We start from the raw sequence: 25,268 nt of genomic DNA, 5'->3' as shown, positions 1-25,268 counted from the left end.
CCTCTCCAAGAAACCCGGTAGGAGCGGTGGGAAAGATAGGAGGAGAACCAGAGTGCAGAGCCAGTGACACCCAAGTCAGAAATGGTGGAAAGAAGGATTTGGTGGTTAACAGTGTCGAAAGCAGCAGATAGGTCCAGGAGTATGAGAACAGAGGAGAGGGATGAAGCCTTGGCGGAGTGAAGTGCCTCAGTGATAGCGAGGAGAGCAGTCTCGGTTGAGTGAGCGGGTTTGAAACCAGATTGGAGAGGGTCAGACAGATGGTGCTGGGAGAGATAGGTGGAAACTTGACTGAAACTGCACGTTCGATGGTTTTGGAGAGGAAAGAGAGGAGAGAGACAGGACGGTAGTTGTGGATGGCAGACAGTAGGGTCGAGGGATGGTTTTTTGAGTAATGGTTTCACAATGGCAGTCTTTAGGATGGTTGGAAATAGACCAGAGGAAAGAGAGGAGTTAATGAATGTAGTGAGGAAAGGGGATAGGTCAGGGGAGATAGACTGTAGGAGGGCGGAGGGGATCGGGTCCAGGGGGCAGGAGGTGGCACGGTTGGATGTTATGAGTTGAAGTACTTCTTCAGAGGAGAAGGGGGAGAAGGTGGACAGACCGGGAATAGGGGGTGGAGAAACTGGATTGGAGATAGGAGAGATAAGTGGGGGGAAGGAGGAACTGATGTCGTAAACCTTCTTGGTGAAGTAAGATAGAAAGTAATCGGCAGAAAGGGCAGAAGGAGGGGGAGGGGGAGGGTTAAGGAGGGAAGAGAAGGTGGAGAATAGTTTGCTGGGGTGGAGGCGGAGGACTGGATTAAAGAAGTGAAAAAGGAGGTTTTTGAAGTAGAAACAGCAGAGGTGAAATTGGAGAGGATATGGTGATAAGCTGTGAGATAATTGGGGTTGAGGGACTTTCTCCATGCTCTTTCAGCAGCTCGAAGTTCCGTGCGGTGGGTTCGGAGGGGTTCAGTGAGCCAGGGAGCGGAGGGAGAGGGCCGGGCGGGTTTAGTGATGAGTGGACAAAGGGATCAAGGGCAGAGGAGAGAGGAGAGAGAGGATAAGAGGGTGTTGGAGGCGTCGTCAGTGGATAGGAGAGAGAATTGAGCAGGTGAGGGAAGGAGGGAGAGGGCAGCAGAGGAGAGGGACGTAGGTGGGAGTCTGGAGGTTGGGATGGGTAGTAATAGAGTGAGTCGGAGATGGATAGACGTTGGGAATAGTCTCTTAGAACAGACGAGTTGGCTTCCGCAATTTTCAAATGCTTCCGCCATACCGTCTGTACTTCGTGGGGGAGAATCATGCACCAACCGGAATGGGAAGTAGAAATGCGGGTTTTCCGCTCATTAGTCCAATCAGAATCGCAGAAAGGCGGGCCCTTCTGCTCATTAGTCCAATCAGAATCCAATATGCCGCATTTTTCGTGGACACACGTGTCGTGACTGGTCGGATTGTTAGGATGACGTCATCATTCCTACTTTGACGTCGTCATTCCTACTATGATGTCATCGATCACTGATGATGTCATGATTCATAGGCGTCTTTCATGCCTTTCGATGGCCTCGCTGGTGATGTCATAACACATGTGATGTCATATTCACATCTATAAGGGCCTGTTCCTGCAGGTCCTCGCGAGTGATTCATAAATTCTCATCAAGGATCATACCAATCTCTGCAATCTCTGCGACCGTTCCCAAACCTCGAACTGCGCAGCCCCAGCCATCAAGTTCCACAACACCCCAGCTTCTCAAGACCTACCAAGTTTCCCGTGGCACTCAACTACCCGCGAATAGATCCACATGTCCAACACCGGTCCTGACACGGATTCCGTCAAACTTCTTTCCTGTCTGAAGGTTTTTTTCCCAACTTCCTTGTGCATGTTCTGGGGGTGTAACGTACAGACTGTGTATAGCTGCATTCGCCGGATGTAGATGAGACAGTCTGTTTTAAGAGACTACGTTGGGAAGGGAGATAGGGAGGGAGAAGGTAATGAAGTAGTGATCCGATACAGGGAGGGGGGTGACACAGAGGGTGGAGGTATGGCGGGAACGGGTGAAAATGAGGTCGAGCAGGTTTCCAGCATTGTGTGTGGGGGGAGAAGCAGAGAGGGAGAGGTCGAAGGATGCAAAGAAGTTAAGGAAGGAGGGAGAGTGCAGAGTTGCCACCTGGACATTAAAATCGCCGACGAGTATGAGGGGGGTGCCGTCCTCGGGGTAGAGGGAGAGGAGGGTATCCATTTCATCAAGGAAAAAACTGAGCTGTCCAGGCGGGCGGTAGATAGTGATGATGGCGAGTTTGGTAGGTAGGGAAACAGTGACAGAGTGGGATTCAAAGGAGGAGATGGAAAGGTGCGAGGGAGGTGTAACCGTGTATGACCATTCAGAAGAAATGAGGAGACCCGTGCCACCACCTCTCCCAGAGGTTCTAGGTGTGTGAGAGAAAGAAAAGGCAGAAGAGAGAGCAGCAGGAGTGGCAGTGTTCTCTGGTAGTATCCAAGTTTCAGTGAGGGCAAGGAAGTGGAGGGATTGAGAGAGAGCATGGGCAGAAATTATTTCGGTTTTGTTGACGGCTGACTGACAGTTCCAGAGTCCTCCTGTTATATTGAAATGATTGCAGGGCTGGGGGGGGGTGTGAGGGTGGGGACAATGGGTAGGAGGTTGTTTTTGTTTATTCCCCTGTTGATAGGGGACATATCGATGCAGTGCTTAAAGCAGCTACGAGCAACTTTTTCGATTGTTATTAACTCATTCAGGGCCAATGACGTCTTTGACGTGTTATCAGGAATAGCCCAGAGGGCCAATGACGTCTTTGACGTGTTTTTGTTTTTATTGGTGCAGCGCCTGCAGCAAACACTTGCCCAGCCTGTCACACAGACACAGGTCCCTGCCTTCAAAGGGTAGCCGACAACACGCGATCAAACACATACCGCAGCTGTTTTTTTGAAATGGGGGAGGTGGCAAGAAGACAAAAGCCGTGAGAAACGCTTCCTCTTTGCAGAGTAGGAAAGAGACGCCATTGTGTACGGTTGTGACAGTGTGCTGAGTTGAGTTGAAGTTGAAGTTGAAGAGATTACAGTAGCTAGTAGCCTATAGTCGTCAGTTTAGTTAGCGTTAGTTAGTTGTAGTATAGTCTGTAGTTTAGTTTAGTTAGTTAGTTGTAGTAGTCATAGTCTAGTCAGTCATGGTGAAGTCAAAAGAAAAGACCAAACACCGCATCGCCCCTCGGCGCGGCGGTGCCCGAGCTGTTCGCCTTGCTGCTGGCCTTGCTGCTGGGCAGCGCACACTGGATGAGATGTTTGCGGTTGTCACACCCGTGACCACCATCGATCCGGTCCCAGCGCCTGGTCCCAAACCCAAGCCTCCTGTGTCCCAGCTCGAACGAGACGAGACTGAGTCAGAACTTAGTGACGAGGAGGAGATCGGGGGCAACACAACAGACATGATTCCCCAGGACGAGCCATTTTCCAGGGCGCATTTGCGAGACGAGACTGAGTCAGAACTTAGTGACGAGGAGGAGATCGAGGGCAACACAACAACAGACATGATTCCCCAGGAAGAGCCATTTTCCAGGGCGCATTTGCGCCGTGCAAAGACGCCCCGGGATTACATTGAAAGTGACTTTGACTCTCAGCCATCAACCTCCCATTCTTCTGAAGAGGAGATGGTCACACCGTCGCCAGCTGTCCATGTCGAGGGCGAGGAGGACTGGAATCCAATGCGACAGGACCCCGATGATCGTGGTAAGGAGTAATTTTGTTGTTTATATATATGCATATTGTACAGACAGTACCAGTACCAGTACCAGCTTCACGCACAAAGTCCCAGTGATGATGTCATCACACTCACACAAAGTCCCAGTAATGATGTCGTGTGTGTGTGTGTGTGTGTGTGTGTGTGTGTGTGTGTGTGTGACTACTGACTACACTGTCTCTGCATTCTATGATCGTATAGTTTACTGAGACACTAGTACACTACACTGTCTCTGTACTAAATGTGATTATATAGTTTACTGAGACACTACACTGTCTCTCTGTACTAAATGTGATTATATAGTTTACTGAGACACTAGTACAATACACTGTCTCTCTGTACTAAATGTGATTATATAGTTTACTGAGACACTACACTGTCTCTCTGTACTAAATGTGATTATATAGTTTACTGAGACACTAGTACAATACACTGTCTCTCTGTACTAAATGTGATTATATAGTTTACTGAGACACTAGTACAATACACTGTCTCTCTGTACTAAATGTGATTATATAGTTTACTGAGACACTAGTACAATACACTGTCTCTCTGTACTAAATGTGATTATATAGTTTACTGAGGATATGTTGCTTTTATTTCAGATGAGGACGAGCCGAGTGTTGCAGAACCCAGTGAGCCCACATCTAGTAAACAACCGAGATCAAAAGGTAAGATCTTGTTTCCCTCTTTTGTGTCTTTGTCCAAAATGGCTGATCTACAAGCTCACAATTATACATGTTGTGTGTGTGTTGTAAATTGTATTGTAATGTATGTATTTCTTTATTTACAGGCCGTGGTGCAGATGGAGAGCGAATGGAGGGACAGCAACCCAAGAAGAAGGGGAAAAAGAAAGACACCAAAGGTATGTTCATTTTCCCTCTTTGCCCAATATAGCTGATCTACAAGCTTGTGTGTGTGTGAGTGTGCTATAGTAATGTATTTGTATTTCTATATTTTTATAACACCTATCCTGTATCCAGAGCAGCAATGGTACTGCATGGATGAGGTGCCGTGGGAGCCGGAGGACATCCCGTTCACTGCTGTTCCTGGCCTGCTGAACAGTGCTGCTGCGCTGGAGTCGGACAAGCCGGTCGACTTCCTTGAACTCATCCTTACGGAAGAGCTGCTCCAGTATGTTGTGGACCAGACCAACTTATATGCACAGCAGACAATTGAGGCTGGCGCAACAAGTGTGAGGATCGAGGCATGGAAACCTGTTGACATTCCAGAACTGAAGGCCTACCTAGGGCTCCTTTTCCTGACTGGGCTCATTGTAAAGCCTGACCTAAAGACTTACTGGTCCACGAGCGAGGTGATGGAGACCCCCTATTTTGGTAAGACAATGTCCCGAAACAGATTCCAGATCATTACACGTTTCCTGCATTTTACTGACAACACAGCAGTGAGAAACAAGGATGACAGGTTGTTCAAAGTCCGCCCAATCTTGGATATGCTAGTGAACAAGTTCCAGGAACTCTACCAGCCAAGCCAGAACATCTCAATAGATGAAGGAACTTTACTGTGGAGAGGCAGATTGAGTTTTAAAGTTTTTAACCCACAGAAACCTGTGCGTTACGGTATAAAAAGTTATGTGTTATGTGAGTCCCAGACAGGATTTTGTTATAATTTGATGCCTTATTGTGGAGAGGGTAAATCTCTTGTAGATACAGTGTGTGGTCTCCTGTTGGGGCTGGAACAGCAGGGCTACAAACTGTATATGGATAACTTTTATAATTCTGTTACCATGTGTGATATCCTGCTAAATCTGGGGACACATGTATGTGGCACACTGCGAAAGCATAGAGGAGAACCACCAGCTGTACACCATGCTGAGAAGGCCACCCTGCAACCAGGGGGCAGAATTGCCTTCCACACTGACCGGGTGCTGTGCTTGGCATGGCGGGACACAAATGTTGTCAGAATGGTGTCCACATTTCACCAGGACGAGATGAGACAGGTCTTGACATGGAAGAAAGGTGTGAGGGGGAAGGTGGTGAAGGAGAAGCCTGTCTCTGTGATAGAGTATAACCAGTCGATGAACGGTGTTGATAGGCTAGATCAAATGATTTCGTACTATCCGTTCATCAGGAAATCCTATAAATGGACTACTAAATTTGTCATGTACATGTTCGAAATCTGCCTCCACAACGCCTTCGTCCTGTACAGAGCTAAAAACCCACAGGGCACAGTGCAGACCATGCATGCATTCCAGGAGAGTCTGATACAGGCGTGGACCACTGCCACAAAGCTCCATAGAGCTCCATATGCTGACCGTCCGAGTAGGCTGTCTGCCAACCTGGCAAAGCATTTCCCTGTCAGGAATGACCCCACCCCCAACAATGACAACCCAGCAAAGCGATGCAAAGTGTGTAAGACCAACGACAAGAGAAAGGAGACACGTTTCCAGTGCAACTTCTGCCGCATCCCCTTGTGCAGGGTCCCCTGCTTTGAGGTCTACCATGACACTCTGAACTATAAAGACTAGGGGTGTCACGATACACTAGGTTCACGATACGATACAATAGATGATATTGGGTTCACGATAACAATACGATACGATATTTTTTGCGATCGATTTGTAATTTGAGGGGGCATCTTTCATGCTAATTTGAGTAATTTCACCATTTTCATCCTCCGTGTCTGTAACGTCCCTCGTCTGTTCAAACAAAGCAATGAAAAGGAGAGCGAGCATGCAATCAGATGCAGATCAGTGCCACCATGTTCAGCTTATTTTTCTCGCGATATGAGATTTCATCTCAACGATACATATTGTCACGTTTTGATATCGCGATATATTGTGGGACGATATATTGTGACATAAAGAGTAAATTCCCCTCAGTGGTAGAACGAACTCCCCACTGAGGTCAGGACGATTTTTTTGCGATCGATTTGTAAGTTGAGGGGGCATCCTTCACGCTAATTTGAGTAATTTCACCATTTTCATCCTCAGTGTCTGTAACGTCCCTCGTCTGTTCAAACAAAGCAATGAAAAGGAGAGCGAGCATGCAATCAGATGCAGATCAGTGCCACCATGTTCAGCTTATTTTTCTCGCGATATGAGATTTCATCTCAACGATACATATTGTCATGTTTTGATATCGCGATATATTGTGGGACGATATATTGTGACATAGAGTAAATTCCCCTCAGTGGTAGAACGAACTCCCCACTGAGGTCAGGACGGCCGAATCCCTGCCCATCTTTCGCCGAAGATTGAAAACTCCTTTTCTTTTCTCAACTTTTTATTTTAGTTTTCAGTGAGTCCACCTTTGAAAAAAAAACTCACCTTTTCAAGCTCCACTTGAGTCCCTCCTGAACTAACCCTTTTGATGTAGCATCTCCCCCCCCCCTTCTCCACCCCAAACCCCCTCCCCCCATCCCCCATCTAGCATCTCCCCCCCCTTCTTCACCCCAAACCCCCCCCCCAAAAAAAAAAAAAAAAAAAAAAAAAAACATTGATGTTTTACTCTACTGCTGCAAGGGTGTATCTGTGTAGATGATGTTCCACAGTTGATTCCACTAATGTTGACAATGTGACATTGTAAGTCGCTTTGGATAATAAATGACGAAATGTAATCTAAAGAGACACACATGGGCCCCGCGCACACACATTCACACTCACACTGAGTAAACTGCATTGTTGAATGTAAAAAAAGCACTTCATGTGTATATATATATTATTATTTTTTTGTCATTTGTATCATAACGAATAGTATTTACATGTCTGATGTCAATACAGTTCAAAATAAAAGAATTGAGAGCGAGATCTGACTGAGATTGTCTTCTTTACAAAAATGCATTTTTCTCCTGTTTCTCTTCTCAAACAGACTTTTTGGGTGAAAACAGGGTGTATATAAATGGCTATAAGTAGAGTACAGAACATGCTAAAAGCTCACTTTTTTTTTCCTGGTGAACCCAGAGACGTACATCTTCATTTTGAGGTATTGCAAATCACTCTGGTGCTAATAGATAATTTACTGTGGGTCTTGAAAGATGACCAACAATTATGAAAATCTTTGGCCTGTGCTAAATATTGGCAGTCCTAAACTGGCCCTGAATGAGTTAAACAGTATAATTACAATATTGATGCATCACATCTTACCTATAATAGTAGCTGAGACCAACGCAGAGTAGTCTCGCTTGAACCCCGAGTGAATCGGCCAGTGTAGTCTGTCTGTGGCCAGGGAAGATCAGGAAGTGAAATGAAACGGTTTGCAGCAGCCACTTCGGCCATAACCACAAAATAACTTCCAAAAAACCTGTTAGAATATAACGAGAGATGTTCGCGAGAGTATGCGTGGCGTTCACATTGTTATGCTATGTTGCTAGGCAGCGCGAACGGGGTAGGCAGGCAGCTGCGTTTCACTTCCGGGTTTCACTTCCGCGTTTCACTTCCGGGTTTAGCCGGTCCGGCGGTAAGAGAGAGAGAGAGAGAGCCCCCTGTTGACGCGAGTTTAGACAGACACAGACTTAATAATCATCTAAGGGAGCAATCTCCAATTCACACGGCTTTGGTCTCAGCTACTATTATAGGTAAGATGTGATGCATCAATATTGTAATTATACTGTTTAATAACAATCGAAAAAGTTGCTTGTAGCTGCTTTAAAGTCATTACAGTGATGGGAATCAGAGGGGTTGGGTTACTGGGGGGATAAGGGTAGTGAATGGTGTTAGTGGGGTGAGCTGGAGTTATAGCGGAGGGACAAAGAAAAATGGGAGGCATAATGAAGCCTCCAGGCCTTGAGGGGGCGATCTGAACAGGTGAGGTGGAAATGGAATGGAGGGAGAGATGAGCTGGTGATAGGGGGAGCTGGTGCAGGAGATGGACAATGTATTGGCAGGCAAGGAAGAGATCGGGGAGTGATGTTACAGCGTGCTGGATGTTACATGATAACATTTGGCCCCCTCGCCGGTTTGGGTGAATCCCGTCGCTGCTAAACAGCGAGGCACGGTCCCAAAATAAGTTAAAATTATCGATAAAATGAAAGCTATGGGATCTGCACTCGGATTGAAGCCAGGTGTGCAGATGGAGGATGCGACTAAAACGTCCAGATCCCCGACCGTAGGAGGGAATGGGGCCACTGATAAAAACGGACATACCGCAGCCCTTTAAAACGTTGAAAAGTAGGTTGAAGTCGTTTTCGGTGCGCACGGACTCACGTTGGGATGTGTCGTTTGATCCCACATGGACAATTATTCGTGATATGGAGGATGGGAGAGAGGGTAGAAGGACTCGGAGTTTGTCTACAATGACAGGGACAGTGGCGCCAGGGAGACAATGGGTAATTGCTTTTAATATTAATGGAAATTCCTTACTATCGAGTCACCAATGATTAATGTGGTGGGGGGAAAAGTGGACGTGGAGGTGAGGGCTGTGTTTCGGTAGTCTGGACAGGTGGGTGGTTTGATGCAGAGACAAAGACAGGATTTGGGGGGGAGGCGGGTGACTGGTGTTGAGGAAAGCCGCCGATGGATAACAGATGGATAACAGCTGACATCAGCATTTTGCGGCGGGCAGAGGAGGTCGATGCCGGGGGGGGGGGGCCTTTGGCATAGGCTTCAGCTTGAGCGAGTGGTCAGCCGTCTCCAGTAGCGAAACAGTCGAATCCAGCTCGCCCGCATCTGAGGAGGCGACGCGGGGGCCCACAGAGACCACGGAGTCAGTTGAGTCAGCCCCAGGGAGTGCGGTGGCGGCAGCAGGGCAGGCGGAAAGCAGGGAGTCGAGGAACAGCTCTTCCTCCCGGAGCTGATGCAGGACATATCCTTCCTTCCAAAACTGACACTTTCTGGGTCAGACGGAGACAGCTGTCACAGCCGGATGGTGAGCTGAGTGAAGGCATGTGGTGGTTTCGCGAGGGCTACACAACGGTAGCCCACAGTGGAAGGTAGATGTAAACACACAGAGGGTCCTGGTTAGATCGAGACTTACCGGCACAGGCCCAAAGACTGGGCCTGCTGCGGTGGAACAACCTCCCGGTAAGCAGATTTCGTGGTCACTCCTCTGTAGAAGATGGTGTTAGCTCGCTAGCTAGGTGTGTAACTGAGAATCAAACAGGCTAGCTCCAGTAGCCGAACCCAGGTCGAGTGGTGGGCTAAAAAGCACAAAAACTTGAGGCCAGAGCATCCAATCGTTAAAAGCGTTTGCAAGGTTGGAGTAGACAGGTAAAACAACTCGGATCAATCATATGTAAAGTAAAAGGCGTCTTGGAAATGGGTAAAATAGATAAAAGTTTGGGGAGAAGCTGAGAGGTAAAATCTTGAGATACATGCACACGCACACACACACACACGCACGCACACGCACACGCACCCACACGCACCCACACACACACACACACACACACACACACACACACACACAAGCAGAATCTTCATCATGGTGTGTGGCTGTGGTGAATGCTGTACCCTAATAAAGAACAGTCACTGTAATGGGGAAAAAAATATGCTGAGGAATGGTGAAACATAAGTGCAATTGGAGACAGCGACGAACCAAACATTGGGCTTTAGGCGTAGCGGTGCCTGGCGGAGATCTGCACTCTACTGAGTACGGGCACTTTTCTACTTATTATTTTCTATTCCGACTTGATGACTGAATAGTGGTCTGTAGTCAAGTGGTTGAGTGCCAGTGCAGCTCCTTCCTGAGTCCATTCAGTGAGGCGATGGCTGAATAAATGAATGTGTGTGTGTGTGTGTGTGTGTGTGTGTGTGTGTGTGTGTGTGTGTGTGTGTGTGTGTGTGTGTGTGTGTGTGCGTGTGTGTTAGTTGTGATTGCTGGCAGCCTGAACTGAGAGGAAACGACTCAGACCCCAATTGGCGGCTGTGAAAGTCTTCCTCACATAGAGGTGTGTGTAGATGTGAAGCCCCGAGCCAGAATTTACACATTTTAGAAGGATACATTCTTAGCTTGACTTAACACTGTCTTGTGCTTCAAGTGGATTTGGTGGCCTATCCAAGTGGTTTATCTGCGCTGATAAATAATTATGTGATTATAATTCCAGGTGTAAATGGGGCTTGAGTGCAGGAGATGATCACAGGCTGAGAAAATGGATCAATCTGCCCATAGGACTCATTACAGCTAATAGGACTAACAGTACAGACACTAACGGCGTGCGCGCATGTGAGAGAGAGACTTCCTGAGCTCAGGCCTCTGCCTCTGCCTCTGTTACCGGTTGTAACAAGGCCTTGCATAACTGGAGCCCATGCATAGAAACAGAAAAGCCTGTCACATACTATCAGTCATCCTATTGCTGGGACACAGAGCCACAACGCTGTACAGCAGCCTGGACACAGAGCCACAACGCTGTACAGCAGCCTGGACACAGAGCCACAAAGCTGTACAGCAGCCTGGACACAGAGCCACAAAGCTGTACAGCAGCCTGGACACAGAGCCACAAAGCTGTACAGCAGCCTGGACACAGAGCCACAAAGCTGTACAGCAGCCTGGACACAGAGCCACAACGCTGTACAGCAGCCTGGACACAGAGCCACAAAGCTGTACAGCAGCCTGGCAGACGAAAGCATAGCAATACACTGTGCTCACTCATACGGGTGACGTGCTTTGGACAATAGGCAGGGGGAAATGTGCACAAACAGGTTCATAACTCCTCATACTGGTTTTGTGAATGAGACCCAGCCAGGCACCATTAGGTTTATGCCTTTGGGAGTGGACTTTGGACACTTCATCTTTTCACATTTCTGGCAGCAGATAGATTGAATAGCGACGATGCCTGGCTGCCACTTTTTAAGATGACCTTTATGGTGTTTCTGCTTGATAGCATACAGTGGAAACAGGAGAGATGGAATAGGCCTTTTTCACAGTGGCCATTTTGTGTGTTCCAGGTGCTGGGGCCCTAATTAGCGAGTTGGTTCAACGTGTGTTTTTAACCTGCCTTTGAGACACAAAATAGCGGCTGTGAAAAAGGCCCATAGAGAGTGGCAAATTCATGAAACAAAAGTCACAAGCCCGATTCAAACTCAAAACATGATTGCCAGTATATGGTATGCACATTAGCCCACTGACCCATTACTAGAGATGTTAAGTGGAGTTTGCCTCTGTGACATATTGATCAGTGGTAGAGGCCATGCTGGTCAGTGGACTTCCTGTTTCCTGCTTGGTAGACTGCCAGCTCAGCAAAGTAGTCGTGGAGGATCATCATGACGACAACGACGAGTAAAATACTGTCTGAGCTAAATCTGTCGGGGGGCCAAAATAGGTCTGTCTGTGTCTGTCCCTCCATGTCTCTATGCCTTCTCTATGCCTGCCCCTTCACTCTCAGCATGGGCACTATAATGATGGAAGCTACCCACACTATGTCTGTAACTACACCAAGTCACATCTGCAGACATGCTCTCCACCTAATGCTTGCCTAGGCAGGCTTTATGTTCAGCTCACCACAGTGGAGTGGAGGATTACAGTGAACTGCCCTAACACCACGGACTGGATAGCTGGGTGGGGCTCCCACATCAGTAGGCACAGAAAACAGACAGACCAGAGGGTCCAGTCTGGGCGGAGGAGTGGGTGGAGTTGGCATGGCTCATGCTAAAGACATTAGTCATCATAACCAGTGGGCAAGGCACGAGGTTTTCCCTCGGGGACAACGGATGGAAACTAGCCTTGTGCTAAATCCGGCGATTTTTACACTTTTATTATGTTCCAGATGTTTTTATCTGTTCCATGGTTATTGTGTTCATTCATTTTGCATTGTCCCGTCTAAATAAATAAATCAAATCAAATCAAATCGAGATAGGGATAGGTACGGTGGTGCAGTGGTAAGCACTATCGCCTCACAGCTCGAAGGTCGTGGGTTCGATTCCCGCCTGGGCCGATGTGAACACTGAAGGAATGCGTGCCCGTCCGCATGTCCTCGAGTGCCCACCACCCGGGTGGGGGTCGGCAAAATGGCCTTTCTGTGTGGAGTTTGCATGTTCTCCCCGTGCCTCCCGGGGGTCTCCTTCATATAGGAACCCCCTTCACAAAAACATGCAACATCCTGGTTGCTTATATGGTTCCTCCTCTGATCGTTAAGGGCGCCTGTTCAGAGGGAGGGGAACTGGTTGGAATAGCGTGAACCTCCCACGTGCTATGTCCTACCGGTGAAGCTTCCTCGGGCAGGTGAAAAGAAGCGGCTGACTTGACTGCCCATGTCTCGGAGGATGCATGGAATCAGTCTCGGCTCTCCCCAGATCGGCAGAGGTTGGAGTAGCAACCAGGATTGAGTAATTCAAATGAGCACTAAACGGGGGATAAAAATGGGATAAAAAAATCGGGGGGGAAAAAAAAAACATAAATAAAAAAATCAAATCGAGGACCAGGAAGTAACCCTGAAAACTGTAATTCCTCGAATGGCCACTTGAGGCAGGGCTCAGAAGTCCCGTCGTTCCCGTTCACGCCCTTCCCCATGTTAAAACGCCCCACTTTGTAACAGTGATTGAGCATCTTTACAGCCTGGTCCAAAACACGGTTTTGGTCTATAGCTAATCCCACCTTTTCATCTGTAGGGGGGTCATTTTTTATATAACTCGCCCGTTTGGAGTAAAATAGATGGTGGTCGCCTGTCCAGTGATCGCGCAGCTTGTCGATCACGGACCAATAGCAGGCAGAGCTGCGGCTCTGGAAAACCCCCATCTCACGCGAGCTACGCAAGGACTCAACCCATTCCCTCCCACACAGCTCCCACACCAGTAAAACACACATTGACGTTTGTGATACCACATTGACACAACTTTGACTTATATTTTTTAATAGTACAGTGTCTTTTTTTAGATCAGTTGATTTCTGGGCAATAGGCCAGCTACATAGCTAGCTGACCAAACTATTGTTGTTTTCTCTCCTATTTTTGTACTGCTTTTTACTGTTTTTCTGTGATTTTCCTGTATTGCATTGCATTTTACTATTTCTTATCATCTTTACTATGTTATTTTACTACTGCACTTTACTGTCTACAGTTTACAATTGCTTGTAATGTATTGTGTATTGTGTTTGGACCCGAGGAAGACTAGCGGTCGTTTCGGCGGCAGCTAATGGGGATCCTTTTAAATAAACAAATAAACTCTGCTGATGAAAAAACAAGATGGCGACAGCCACCACTTCAACTCAAAACGGTAGCCCAAAATCAGTGGGATCGCTCTGTCCATACTTTTTAGGTCAGTGGTCATAACAAGACCTATCCAATGGTCTTAAGTGAGAAAGCACTAACGAAATAGAAGTCATGTTATTCCTATCATCTTGGCTGTTGACCATACGTTGATTTATTTGTCTCCACACAACGGAATATCAGACAGGCCCACCACAAATAGTGTCCACATTGACTGACACGTTAATTACCTCCACCAAGGATGTTATGTCTTCGATGCTGTTTGTTTGTTTGTTTGTCAGCAGGATTACAGAAGAATTACTGCTCCGATTTTCATGAAACTTTGTGGAAGGGTGCAGCATGGGCCAAGGAAGAACCAATTACATTTTGGAGCGGATCCGAATTCGACTCACAAACCCAAATATTGGCATTGGCAGAGGAGGTCTGCGCTCTCCAAGTGCCCTTCTAGTCGAGTTTGTTGTATTGCATGGCTGCATGCACACAGCTTTTTCTTGCTCCTTTATTCTGTGTATTTTACCATCCCCTGCTAAATAACACCAAAAATAATCAAAGAACCTGTGGAGAAACACATGATAAGAACAGGATCAGCTCTTTCTTAAAGCTAGAAATCAGAGAATCAGTTTATCAGACTCTAATCTGCAACGCCATCAAGAAACAAGACCTGGAGCTGCACTGCTCTACTGACAAACCTACAGTACATAGATTCAGTTTTAGGATGGAAAACTTTGGCATCATCTTATAAAGCGAGTGGTGTGTTGATACAGGATTGTTTTTAAAACCTTAGTCTCAAGTCTTATGGCAGCAGGAGACAACACCATGTAAGGGCATCACTTACTATTGCATTGAACACATTACACCAGTGATACTCAACTTGCAGCCCAGGGGCTAGATCAGTGATACTCAACTTGCAGCCCAGGGGCTAGATCAGTGATACTCAACTGGGGGCCCGCGGGCGCCCCGTGTGGCCCGCGATGGAATTGCAAAAGAAAAAAAAAAAAATCACACTGCACTGCACCTGAACGCAACATGCAAGATACCGGCTGAATAAGTGTCCAAATGTTCATGTCATTCTGGCCAATACTCCTGCCCAATACTTATAGCATTTCAGTCTGGAATATGGAATATCTTTCAATAATCTATGATTTAGCTGCTAAATTGTCAAATACCGCCGTCTGCTCGCTACCCAGGCACTTATGTACATGTATGTACTTAACCTAACTAACTATCCGGTGTGCACAACATTGTCAGACTAAACTCCGGCTGACACCCCAAAAACCTACAATCCGCTACAGAAAAATGTATATTGATTGTTTATTAACTGGCCCCTGGCCTTCTATCATTTCACGAAAGTGGCCCCCAGGCAAAGCAAGTTGAGTATCCCTGGGCTAGATGCAGCCCGTGATAGGCCCCCTGACCATTTTCTAATTTACAATGAAAACAAACATTAAAGTTTGACTGAGGTCCAGCTAAATTGTCAAATATAGCCACCTGCTCACCGCCTAGGCACTTATATGTACTTAACTAAATTAACCTAACTAACTATCCTGTGTGTGCACAATTGTCAGACTAAACTCTGGCTGACGACTTAACGACTGCAACAGTCCGCTACAGAAAAATTAATATTAATATCAATGTTTGTTTATTAAATGGCCCCTGGCCTCCTGTCATTTAGGTAAAGTGGCCCCGGGCAAAGCAAGTTGAGTATTCCTGCATTACACCATGTATTCAGCAGTTATTCCCTGTTTTGCTGTAGCTAACCCTGCTGGGAAATACCAAGTTATGGAGGCAAGGATTCAGGCTCAAAGGTTAGAAAAGCAAGGAAAGTCCAGGTGAGGAAGGTGAATGACTAACACTCCCACCTCTCTCAAACAAGTACTGTAGTGCCCTTGAGCAAGGCACTAAACACGCTACAGCTGCAGTGGAGCTGCACAGCAGCCACCATTAGAAGACTGTGGTCATACTTGGGGATGAAACAATTACTGGTTTAATGATGAACCATGATAAAACTCCTGATGGTTAGCATTACCATTTCAAATTTTAATTATCATTAAAACAATGCTACGGTGATACTGTGTTGCCGTGATTACAGCGCTTTGAAAAACATGGTAAATACTGTCCATCATCAACCAAAGTTAGCGACAGTCTCCCGGACCCAGACGCCTTGGTGAAATGATTTCAGTGAGTGCATCAGTACTTTTTGAACATTTTCAGAACATTTTAACAATAACAATAGTACTGATAACCATGATAATTTTGGTCACTATAATTGTGATATGACATTTTCATACCGTTTCATCTCTAGTCTCACAATTGCAAATGTGTGTAGCTGTGTGAATGTGTCGCAGGGCAGTTGCTGAAAAAGAGTGGATGATCAGCAAAAGCCTAGTCTAGTGGATAAATACGGTAAAAAAAAAGAAACAGTGAGAAATCTTTTAGCATTTTAAAAGGCTCAACCCTTAATCCGTATGTAAACAAAGAAGGTCCCATAGAAAGCCAAAACACGAATAGGAAAACCATAATTAGTGTGCTGAAAAGATCCCAGGCTGGGTCTTTACCTCAGTAACGATGTTGTTCCTCAGCCCCTCTGTGATGTTGTAGTCCCAGCCGGCCTCACAGTCCACCACGGCCGACTGGCTGCCGTTGACGTACTGCTTACACTGGGACGGCCCCCCGCTGTCGCTGGGCCGCTCGCCCTTCTCCCAGGGCAGGGAGGCGTTCAACACCTGGGGGGACGCCGGCGAGAGCCCCGGCAGGCGGCAGTGGTGGGGCGGGGAGAGGGTGATGAGGGGGTCCGAGGAGAGCAGGAAGGCCAGGAAGAGGTTGGGCAGGATGGAGAGGGCGATCAGCACCCTCTGCTTCTTCCTCCCCAGAGCCAGCACCATCACCTCGCCCGTGGGAGGCAGCGAGGGGGGGGGGGGGGAGCGAGGAGGATGAGGGTGCCGGGGACGAGGGCGCCGGGGACGAGGGCAGGGACGGAGGGGGGGCGGGGCACGGGGACGGGGAGACCAGAGGCGGTGAGTCCGGTGATGTCATCATTGGGGTGGGGCGGGGGAAGGAGGTGTGGTGGTGTCGCTCCCCAGGTGGAGGAAGGCAGATATGGGAAAAGCTCTGCGGAAGAAAAAATGATATTGCATTATTTTACTGTTTAAATACACAATATACTATATATTGAATATAAGATTGAAGTATGTTGAAAGTCCCACTAAGTATTGCTTAATCTTTTGATACAACGACCAACAAAATGTGACACACAAAGGTTTAGAATTTTGAGAGTGTAAAAGGTTTGTTTGACATATAAATTATATATATATATATATATATATATATATATATATATATATATATATATATATATATATATATATATATATATATATAATTGCAAAACCCTCATCATTTTCCATCTGCAAGCCAAACTTCTATAAATCTGTCAAATATATATACTGTATAGAATGAGACAAGCATTTGTTTTGTGAATATGCTTAACATGAACTATCTAGTGACTAACCTGCACTCAGTTTGGCACTGATGACATCACATCACTGATGACATCATCACTGATCCTGATGACATCATTACCATTTCAACATCCCAAGTTTGGCACTGATAACATCATAGATGACATCATCACTGATGACAACATCACGTTATCCATTCCTGACTAACTGAATGAATGAATGAATAAATTAATGCCTGACTCACCCCCAAAACACCTTATCTTGACCACGCGCACGTGGTAAAAATACAAATCAAAATCTTGCGTTTTAGAAAATTGTTTTCACTAGATATGCCAGTTATGTGGTGCTGTCTGCTGGAGTGTATACACGACTTCTGACACTAACATGAAAGTTCACATTAACCTTGCATTTCATAGCAGATATGCGACAGAATTCCTGAGTAACAGGGGACTTATTTGGGTCACTTGACAGATGGGCTACACCAGGGGTTCCCAAACTTTTCTGTCCAAGTACCACTACTAGTAGAGCGGATAAGCACAATAATTGTGCACTTTTTTTTTTTTTTACACAAACAAGAAAAAAAAACTCAGACAGAGGAAAGAAAAGAAAAACAAAACAAACAAACAAAAAAACATACAACATTACAACATAGTGTTACCAGTCGCATAAGGTGCTTGTGCTTGTAAAAGATATTGCGCGTGGGATCCCAAGCAAGGGGTCCATGAAAGACCAGACTGGTGAGCCATAATTGTGCACTTTTTGAAAGAAATGTGAAATTTCACACATAGTGAGGGTTTATTTTCAGATTGGGAGGGAAGTCAGATTTGACCAAAATTCCAAGATGGCCACCATTTTCCCAGGTCTAATGTACAAATGTGCTTATAACAATTGTGCACTTCTTTTAAAAAGCACGACATTTCTCACATAGTGAGTGAATACCATAAGGTTTATTGTCAGATGCGGAGGGAAGGCGGATTTGACCGCAAATCCAAGATGGCCACCATTTCCCCGAGTCCAATGTACAAATGTGCTTATAAAAATTGTGCACCTTTTCAGAGAAGCATTAAGTTTCTCACATAAGCCTCTTCTAAACATGAAGTCTGGATCATGTCCGGCTAGCCAGCCCAGAGCAGGATAGTTTCCGGTTTTACCTTTCTAGACATGAGGAGTCTGTGTTTAGAAACAGCTGGAAATGGTCCGTATTCTCTCTGCCAGTGGGCGGGGGGAGAGGGTGCGGTAGCGTGTATCGATAACAAGAAATGTGATATGGAAACAGCTTTAGCGAATCTGTAACCAAACTCCATTCAAAAACATGCCGTTTTAACGGAGGATCCATTCCGACCATTCAGGCAATAACGAGGGGTGGCAATGTGCCAAAAATGAGCGCTTGCCTTTGTTACTTCAGCCAAAAGCCGCCCAGTCAAAATAGTGGTCGCACCGTCGCCAATCACTGTGGGTGATTTATTTTACAAGTGGCATTCAAGTCATATCTGACTAGTTTTCCATTTATTTCTCCCCACAAAAGTTAGGCTAGGCCTATGTCTTGATATAGGCTGTCAGTCAGTCAGCTCCTCTCCACAGCTGTGTTAGCTTGGACGCTCACAGTCACAACACTGGAGTGGCTGGCTCACAATACTTGGCTGCATCCAACTCGAGACAACTTTTTAGACCCTCCTGGAGACAATCTTTCTCAGAAGAGACTAACGTTAGCGACAAATCTGGAGACTTTTTCTGACATGGGATTAACATTACCAGCAAGCAGCAGTAAGCAGGCAATGACGATAGCTGGGTAAGTCCCGCTAGCATCGACATCGTGTATTGGCGATGTCAAAGGGTGGCGATTGACGATCTGACCGAGGTCAAGATCGCGCAACTCTAGTAGTAGGCTATCATCTCCTTGTTGCATTTTTAAACTTAAACTGGCAGATGGGGGACAAAGAAACGATTCAACTTTTACTTGTTTACTCACCTAAATTGTCTCTCTTCCAAATAATCCAGCCATGTAACTAACGCTACGTCCATTCATGAAAATAATGATCACTGGGACATTAATGGTTTGTAAAGTGCCACCACCCACCACCCACTCAGACATAACAGCTACATGATCCGGATCATGAGCTGCCAGTGTTAAACAGCCGCTTTTCCAATAATGCGGATCCTATACTAGGGGCTCAGATGGTCATGATCCGCACTCGCGGGAGTGCTCAGTGCGCATAAGCCGGCTAATTGTTTCTAAACATGCAGGCCAACCGGCTAGGAGCTGGTTATAATCCGGATTCCACTGCATGTTTAGAAGGGGCTATAGTGAGTGAATACCATAAGGTTTATTGTCAGATGTGGAGGGAAGGCGGATTTGGCCTCAAATCCAAGATGGCAGTCATTCCCCCAGGTCTAATGTACAAATGTGCTTATAACACTTGTGCAACTGCTTCAAAAAAGCATGACATTTCTCACATAGTGAGTGAATACCATAAGGTTTATTGTCAGATGTGGAGGGAAGTCAGATTTGGCCTCAAATCCAAAATAGCCGCCATTCCTGCCTAGTCTAATGTTCAAGTGTGCTCATACCATGATAAAACTTTCACAAATCTTAAACTATTTTTTGGTGAGAGTGTAGGGTCCCCTTGGTAATCTAGAACAGATTTGAAAAGTATAAGTGTAATGGTCTTTGAACTAGACCTGGTTTTATGCAGTCTAGATGGGGAAAAACAATGAAATCTTCCATTTTTCCATTTTCACAGATAGGATACAATTTTCACAAATCTCAAAGTGTTTCTTGATGAGAGTCTAATGGTCCTCTTGGAAATCTAGAACAGATTTGAAATGTGTAAGTGTAATGGTCTTTGAACTGTACCTGGTTTTATGCTGTATAGATGGGGGAAAACAATTAAATCTTCCATTTTTCCATTTTCACAGATAGGATAACATTTTCACAAATCTCAAAGTGTTTTTTGGTGAGAGTCTAGGATCTCCTTGGTGATCTAGCCCAGATTTGAAATGTGTAAATGTAATGGTCTTTGAACTGGACCTGGTTTTATGCGGTAGATGCAAAAAAACAATGAAATGAAAAGTAAAAATGGCGGCATCGTGGATTTGAGGTCAAATCTGACTTCCCTCCACATCTGAAAATAAACCTTATGGTATTCACTCACTATCTGATTTGTGAAACTTTTATCCCATTTGTGAAAACTAAAATAATGGGTGATTTCACTGAGATTTCATTGTTTTTTCGCAAACATCACGCAGCCATCACGCATCAGCAGCCCATCACGGGGGAAAGCACTCCATTTACTTCCATACACCAGCATCATTTTCCTTGAATTAAACATAGCTAAAAGCTGTTGTGTGGTGGGCTGCGCGGACAACAAATGTAAAAAAAATCTGCAATTAAAGTTTTTTTGTACTCCTGAGCAAAACAAGGAAGCCATTGAGAATTGGCAAGAAGAAAAATGTGGATCTAGCTGTCAAGGAAGTAAGTTGGAGTGTTTATCTTCCGTATATATGATCTTTGTGTGCAACACGTGACATAGGAGAATGCCAGGATTGGGGGGGAGTTTTTGTTTTCCCCCATATTGGGCGTGGTTTCTGAATGATGATGCGCTCCGCAGTGTCTCTATAAGGCTACTAGCTGGTTCAAAACGGACACACATACACACCTGTCAGTGTAACCGAATGAATGTGAGTCCTTGTGAGTCCCGAGTGGTAGCAAGTAGGTTGGTTAAACTCACTCCCCCAGTATAAAGGCACATTAATCAGCTCCGCCAAGGGAGCTAGCTCTCTTGGTGCAGTGGTTAGCGTGTCCAGTAAGCCGAAGGTCAGCAGTTCTAATCCACCCTTGGGCAAGCCCTTAACATGGGTTGCTGCAAGTACCACCTACACAACGCCGTTACACCAACATTAGGCTGTGAAAAAGAGGACCCCTTTGAAAATGTTTATTTTCGTCTGCAAAATGTAGCCTAACTTTGGAGTCTTATTTAGCTACCTTCCTGACAAACTATGACATGGTTGGTACAAATTGATTCCTTATGTCTTCTAGTTTGATGTGATACCAGAAACTTCACTCTGGCTTTAAAACTGAGCCTGCTGCAGCCTCTGAAAGTAAATGTTCAAAATTGTGATATTTCCCAAACCACGATATTTCCAAAAATTGGCCCAATGCGGCTACTCCTCAGGGTTAATGTGTATTATGTAAAAACTGTTGTGTGTAAAAAAAATAAAAAATAAAAATGCAATTCTCTGGCGAACCACCAGACGGAGCCCCACGGGTGGTCCACGGACCACAGTTTGGGAACCACACTAGACTATTTGGGCTAGTGTAGTGTAGGGTGACCAGACGTCCCCGATTTTCGGGGACAGTCCCCGATTTCGGTGCTCTGTCCCCGGCTGGAGCTGTCCCCGAAAATGTCCCCGATTTTGGCCACAAAGTCAAATAATAATACTGGCAAGAAACTCGATAACAGAGCATTTGCGGCACCACAAAAGCCTGTCATTGTGCACGTTGTGCAAAGTGCTGCCTGTGTGTGACAGAGTAGATCACAGAGTAGATGTCCTCCCTCTGCCCGTGCCGTGGTTTTCCCAGGACCCAGCCGCGCGCAACTGAAGCCCCAGAGGTGGCGAACGAGAGGCGGAGTCTGCTTGCTGCTTTTGCTACCGTCCTTGTTTACCGGACCCCATTCAGCGGGTTATCCATCCCAGTTGTTTTGAATAGTTAAAAGTACAGTAAAACTATCTGGTAAGTAAGTGCAGTAACTAACTCAAAACGTTTTTGCAGAGAAGTCAGTAACGTTTTTATGTACACCAAACTCCATTGAAAAAAATTACAATTTTTAACATGCTTGGCGATGGATCATTGTTATCTAGTCATTAGCCTACTGTTCCCTAAATTGGCCTTCAGCCATCAAAACTTTGATAACCCCTGGTTTAAATTAAACACAATAGGTCATATTTTAATTTTTAAAATTGCCTTTTAGTATTAACATGATTTTTTAAATTATTTTGTCAGCATTTAATATTAAATTAGCAGTTAATATGGTCATGTGGCCATTGAATACTTGAAACTGGTGAGCGACACCCTAAACTCAAGGAAAGTGTTTACTGAGGTAATAAATCACTACTGTAATGTTTTTGTTTTGTGTAAATAAATTATCCACCAGTTGGTGAGGTCAAAGAGAGAAGTTGTCCCTCTCTTCCTGCCACTCTACACAATGCGCCAGTAGCCTATTTCCCATGAATTACCTAGGCTGTCTAATTTGTGGTCAATTGTGCCAGATAACTAGTAACCATTGTAAACTGCTTCTTTTTCAATTGTTTCAAAATCACAAAGTTCTTCATAGATCTAGCCTCTTACTTTTGCTCTCAAAGTGCACCAGATTTATGCATTTTACTGTAAAATGTACACAATTTTCTAAAAGCCGGGGGGGCATGGCCCCCCCTGGGCCCCCCTAGCGGACCAGAAAATGTCCCCCATTTTCATCTGAGAAATCTGGTCACCTTAGTGTAGTGGGAACCACTTGGGGGCTACACTATTCCAAATATTCAACAAAAACCTGGCCAGGGATTCATACTGAACAACATAGGTATACATAAAATCAGTGTCACCAGACGTACTGCTAATATTTACACAACCTACTTTTCCCCCCATCCACAGAAAAAGCAGAGTTCAGTCAAATGAGATGTTCTTCAACTTTCTGAATCTGGGAGTAAAGTTGTTAGTGCCATCCTGGGACTCAGGCTTGTGAGTTCAAGATGGGTCAAGTTGGTAGGGACCCACCAGAAACAGGTACACCGGTCATTTTGGGTCCAGAGTCAGTCAGACCCCCTAGTTTATGAAATACTGAATGTTATCTGTTGGGTAATAGGTCTAACACAAAATTCTCAAGTCAAGAACCCCCAAATTGATAAAGGCCACACATTTCCCCATTAGATAATAAGTCCCAGTGCCCCAGTGCAAGACTGTTATCATTATTAGATATAATCCAACACATAATTGTATAGCTGTCTATTCTGTGGGTGGAGAGAATGAACCCTATATGATGTAAAAAATAATCAATAGTAGTGAAATTACCCCCTGTAATCCCTCAATGACCGGGAGGTTTAATAACAGATCCACACAAAAGGAATACAAAAACAATGTCTGAAAGAAACAGGAAAGGAAATCCTCCGTGATTTTTGTGTGCTTATTGAAAGAGCTGCCTGGTCTTTGCTATAATAAGCTGCACTCTGCACTGTGTCTGGAATGTGAACACCCTGTGCTTTCCACATGGTGCCCCTGGCTTTAGCTGCGTGTGGCTGTGTTTTCCTTGCACAGGGCCAGGAAGTCTTTACAATTTGCAAAAGGAATCCCAAAGGGTTACATAACAGGTTTGTTTCACACCGGGGAAACTACAGACGTGGAGGGAATAAGAGTCGCCGCTTGTGCCTTACCCTTTCCAATATAATTAACACCAAAATTATGCTAAATAAAGATGTGGTGAAGACAGCTGCTGGGGACAGACAGGCAGAGACACACACACACACACACACACACACACACACACACACACACACACACCTGCTCCGACACAGCTGATGCAACGTTGTCGCCTGGCTTTAAAAACAGAGCTGAAATGTCACTTACCCCTTTCAAATATTGTTGGATGTGTGTCGAAATCCTACTGCCCGGCGTCTCTCCCAGATATCCCAAACATATCGGGGTGAAGGAGGTGATAGATTGGAGAGGAGTTCAAAATTGAGCCCGATTTCACCGCATTGAATCCCCTTTTACTGCATCTCCTCTGCGTCTCGGTTCCAGTCTGCTTTGTCTATTAGTCCAATATCAACTGACATGTCTGTCCCGAGTCCCAGATACTGTGTTGCGTGCGTTACTGCCTGTGAAAAAACACAAGTGATGCCTTTGACATAGCAAGGACACAGGACTCCTGTTAGCCCCGAACAGACACGTTAACGCTAGCCGACACTGTGATGCGATGCTCCGGCTACTACATAGCTTGATGGCATGCTAGACTCCTGCTGCCCTCGCTGGTTTCTAACGTTTATTCATTGCTCGCTCCAAGTTTCTGTCTACACAAAATAATTAAATAACACATAATTATTTCCGACATCATCTTAAAGGGAAAGGCGTCGTCAATACAGCCAGTCTGGGACAAAGAGAGCGTGGAAAACTCAACTGCATTGTAACCTCGCGTCACCAGACTCTTCCCGAGGAGGGTGTGTGAGCTGTTCTGGCGGACTTCGGGAAAGATCGGATGAAATCGTAGAGGCGACGTCCCCTCACTGTGCGTACTGAAAGAAGCATTGCAACATGGGGAGCACGACATTTCTTTGCAACATTCGCCATACTCTGCCCTACTCTCTGATTGGGTATCATGGGTCTGCGCTGTTGTCCTATTGGTGCAAGGAGGCATTTTCAGGCCAAAATGGCGGCAGCACTGTTGTCCAAAAAGAAAATGGTAATGGCACTTCTTCTCTTGCCTTCTATACTCTTTGGTACTACTGTAAAGTTTCTCTATGGTTTCTAGAGAGACACAATCCTCCTAGTGGTAATGGCAGGCTGTGGCACGCACCTCAATTCTCTGTCCTTCGCATATCTCGAGAACCGGTGATCGGATCGACTTCAAACTTGGGGAATGCGCTGATGGCGACCTGACGGAGTGCAGTGCCCTGTTTTCGTGCGATTCGGACATGAAACACATTCAATATTAATACATTTGTCTTCAGTTCTGCGCTCCTTCAAGCCCTAAGCAACAGCTTTAAAGTGTAACTGACCCCCAAAACACTTTTTTTCAGCTTTTAACCAATATATATGACTTTGGGGGTGTTGTGTAAAGAATTCTGGTCAAAATTTCCACATTTGAGACCAAACTGTTACCATTGTACCATTTGTATCATTTTCAGCTGCATAAGTGCCCTCTATGGGTTGAACACTGCTTTTTTTGCCCTCAAATGAATGGGAGATTTGGTACATTGTGACATCACGGTGGGATTAG

At 45.6% G+C, this 25,268-nt stretch overlaps 1 protein-coding gene across 1 annotated transcript in view; it reads right to left on the bottom strand.

Annotated features, from left to right (window-relative positions):
- slc22a17 (solute carrier family 22 member 17) overlaps positions 1-24,459 on the bottom strand; it is a 56,940-nt gene extending 32,481 nt beyond the window's left edge. The window contains 3 exon segments of the mRNA XM_083654668.1: positions 16,381-16,747; positions 16,749-16,933; positions 23,900-24,459. Coding sequence (XP_083510794.1) covers positions 16,381-16,747; positions 16,749-16,861 — 480 coding nt within the window. The 5' untranslated portion in view covers positions 16,862-16,933; positions 23,900-24,459.
- Between the last annotated feature and the right edge of the window lie 809 nt (positions 24,460-25,268).

Source organism: Poromitra crassiceps (genome assembly GCF_964638095.1).
Source record: "Poromitra crassiceps genome assembly, chromosome: 2".
NCBI lineage: Eukaryota > Metazoa > Chordata > Actinopteri > Beryciformes > Melamphaidae > Poromitra > Poromitra crassiceps.
The sequence above is the reverse complement of the archived record's forward strand: the minus strand, read 5'-3'. Positions and strand labels throughout refer to the sequence as shown.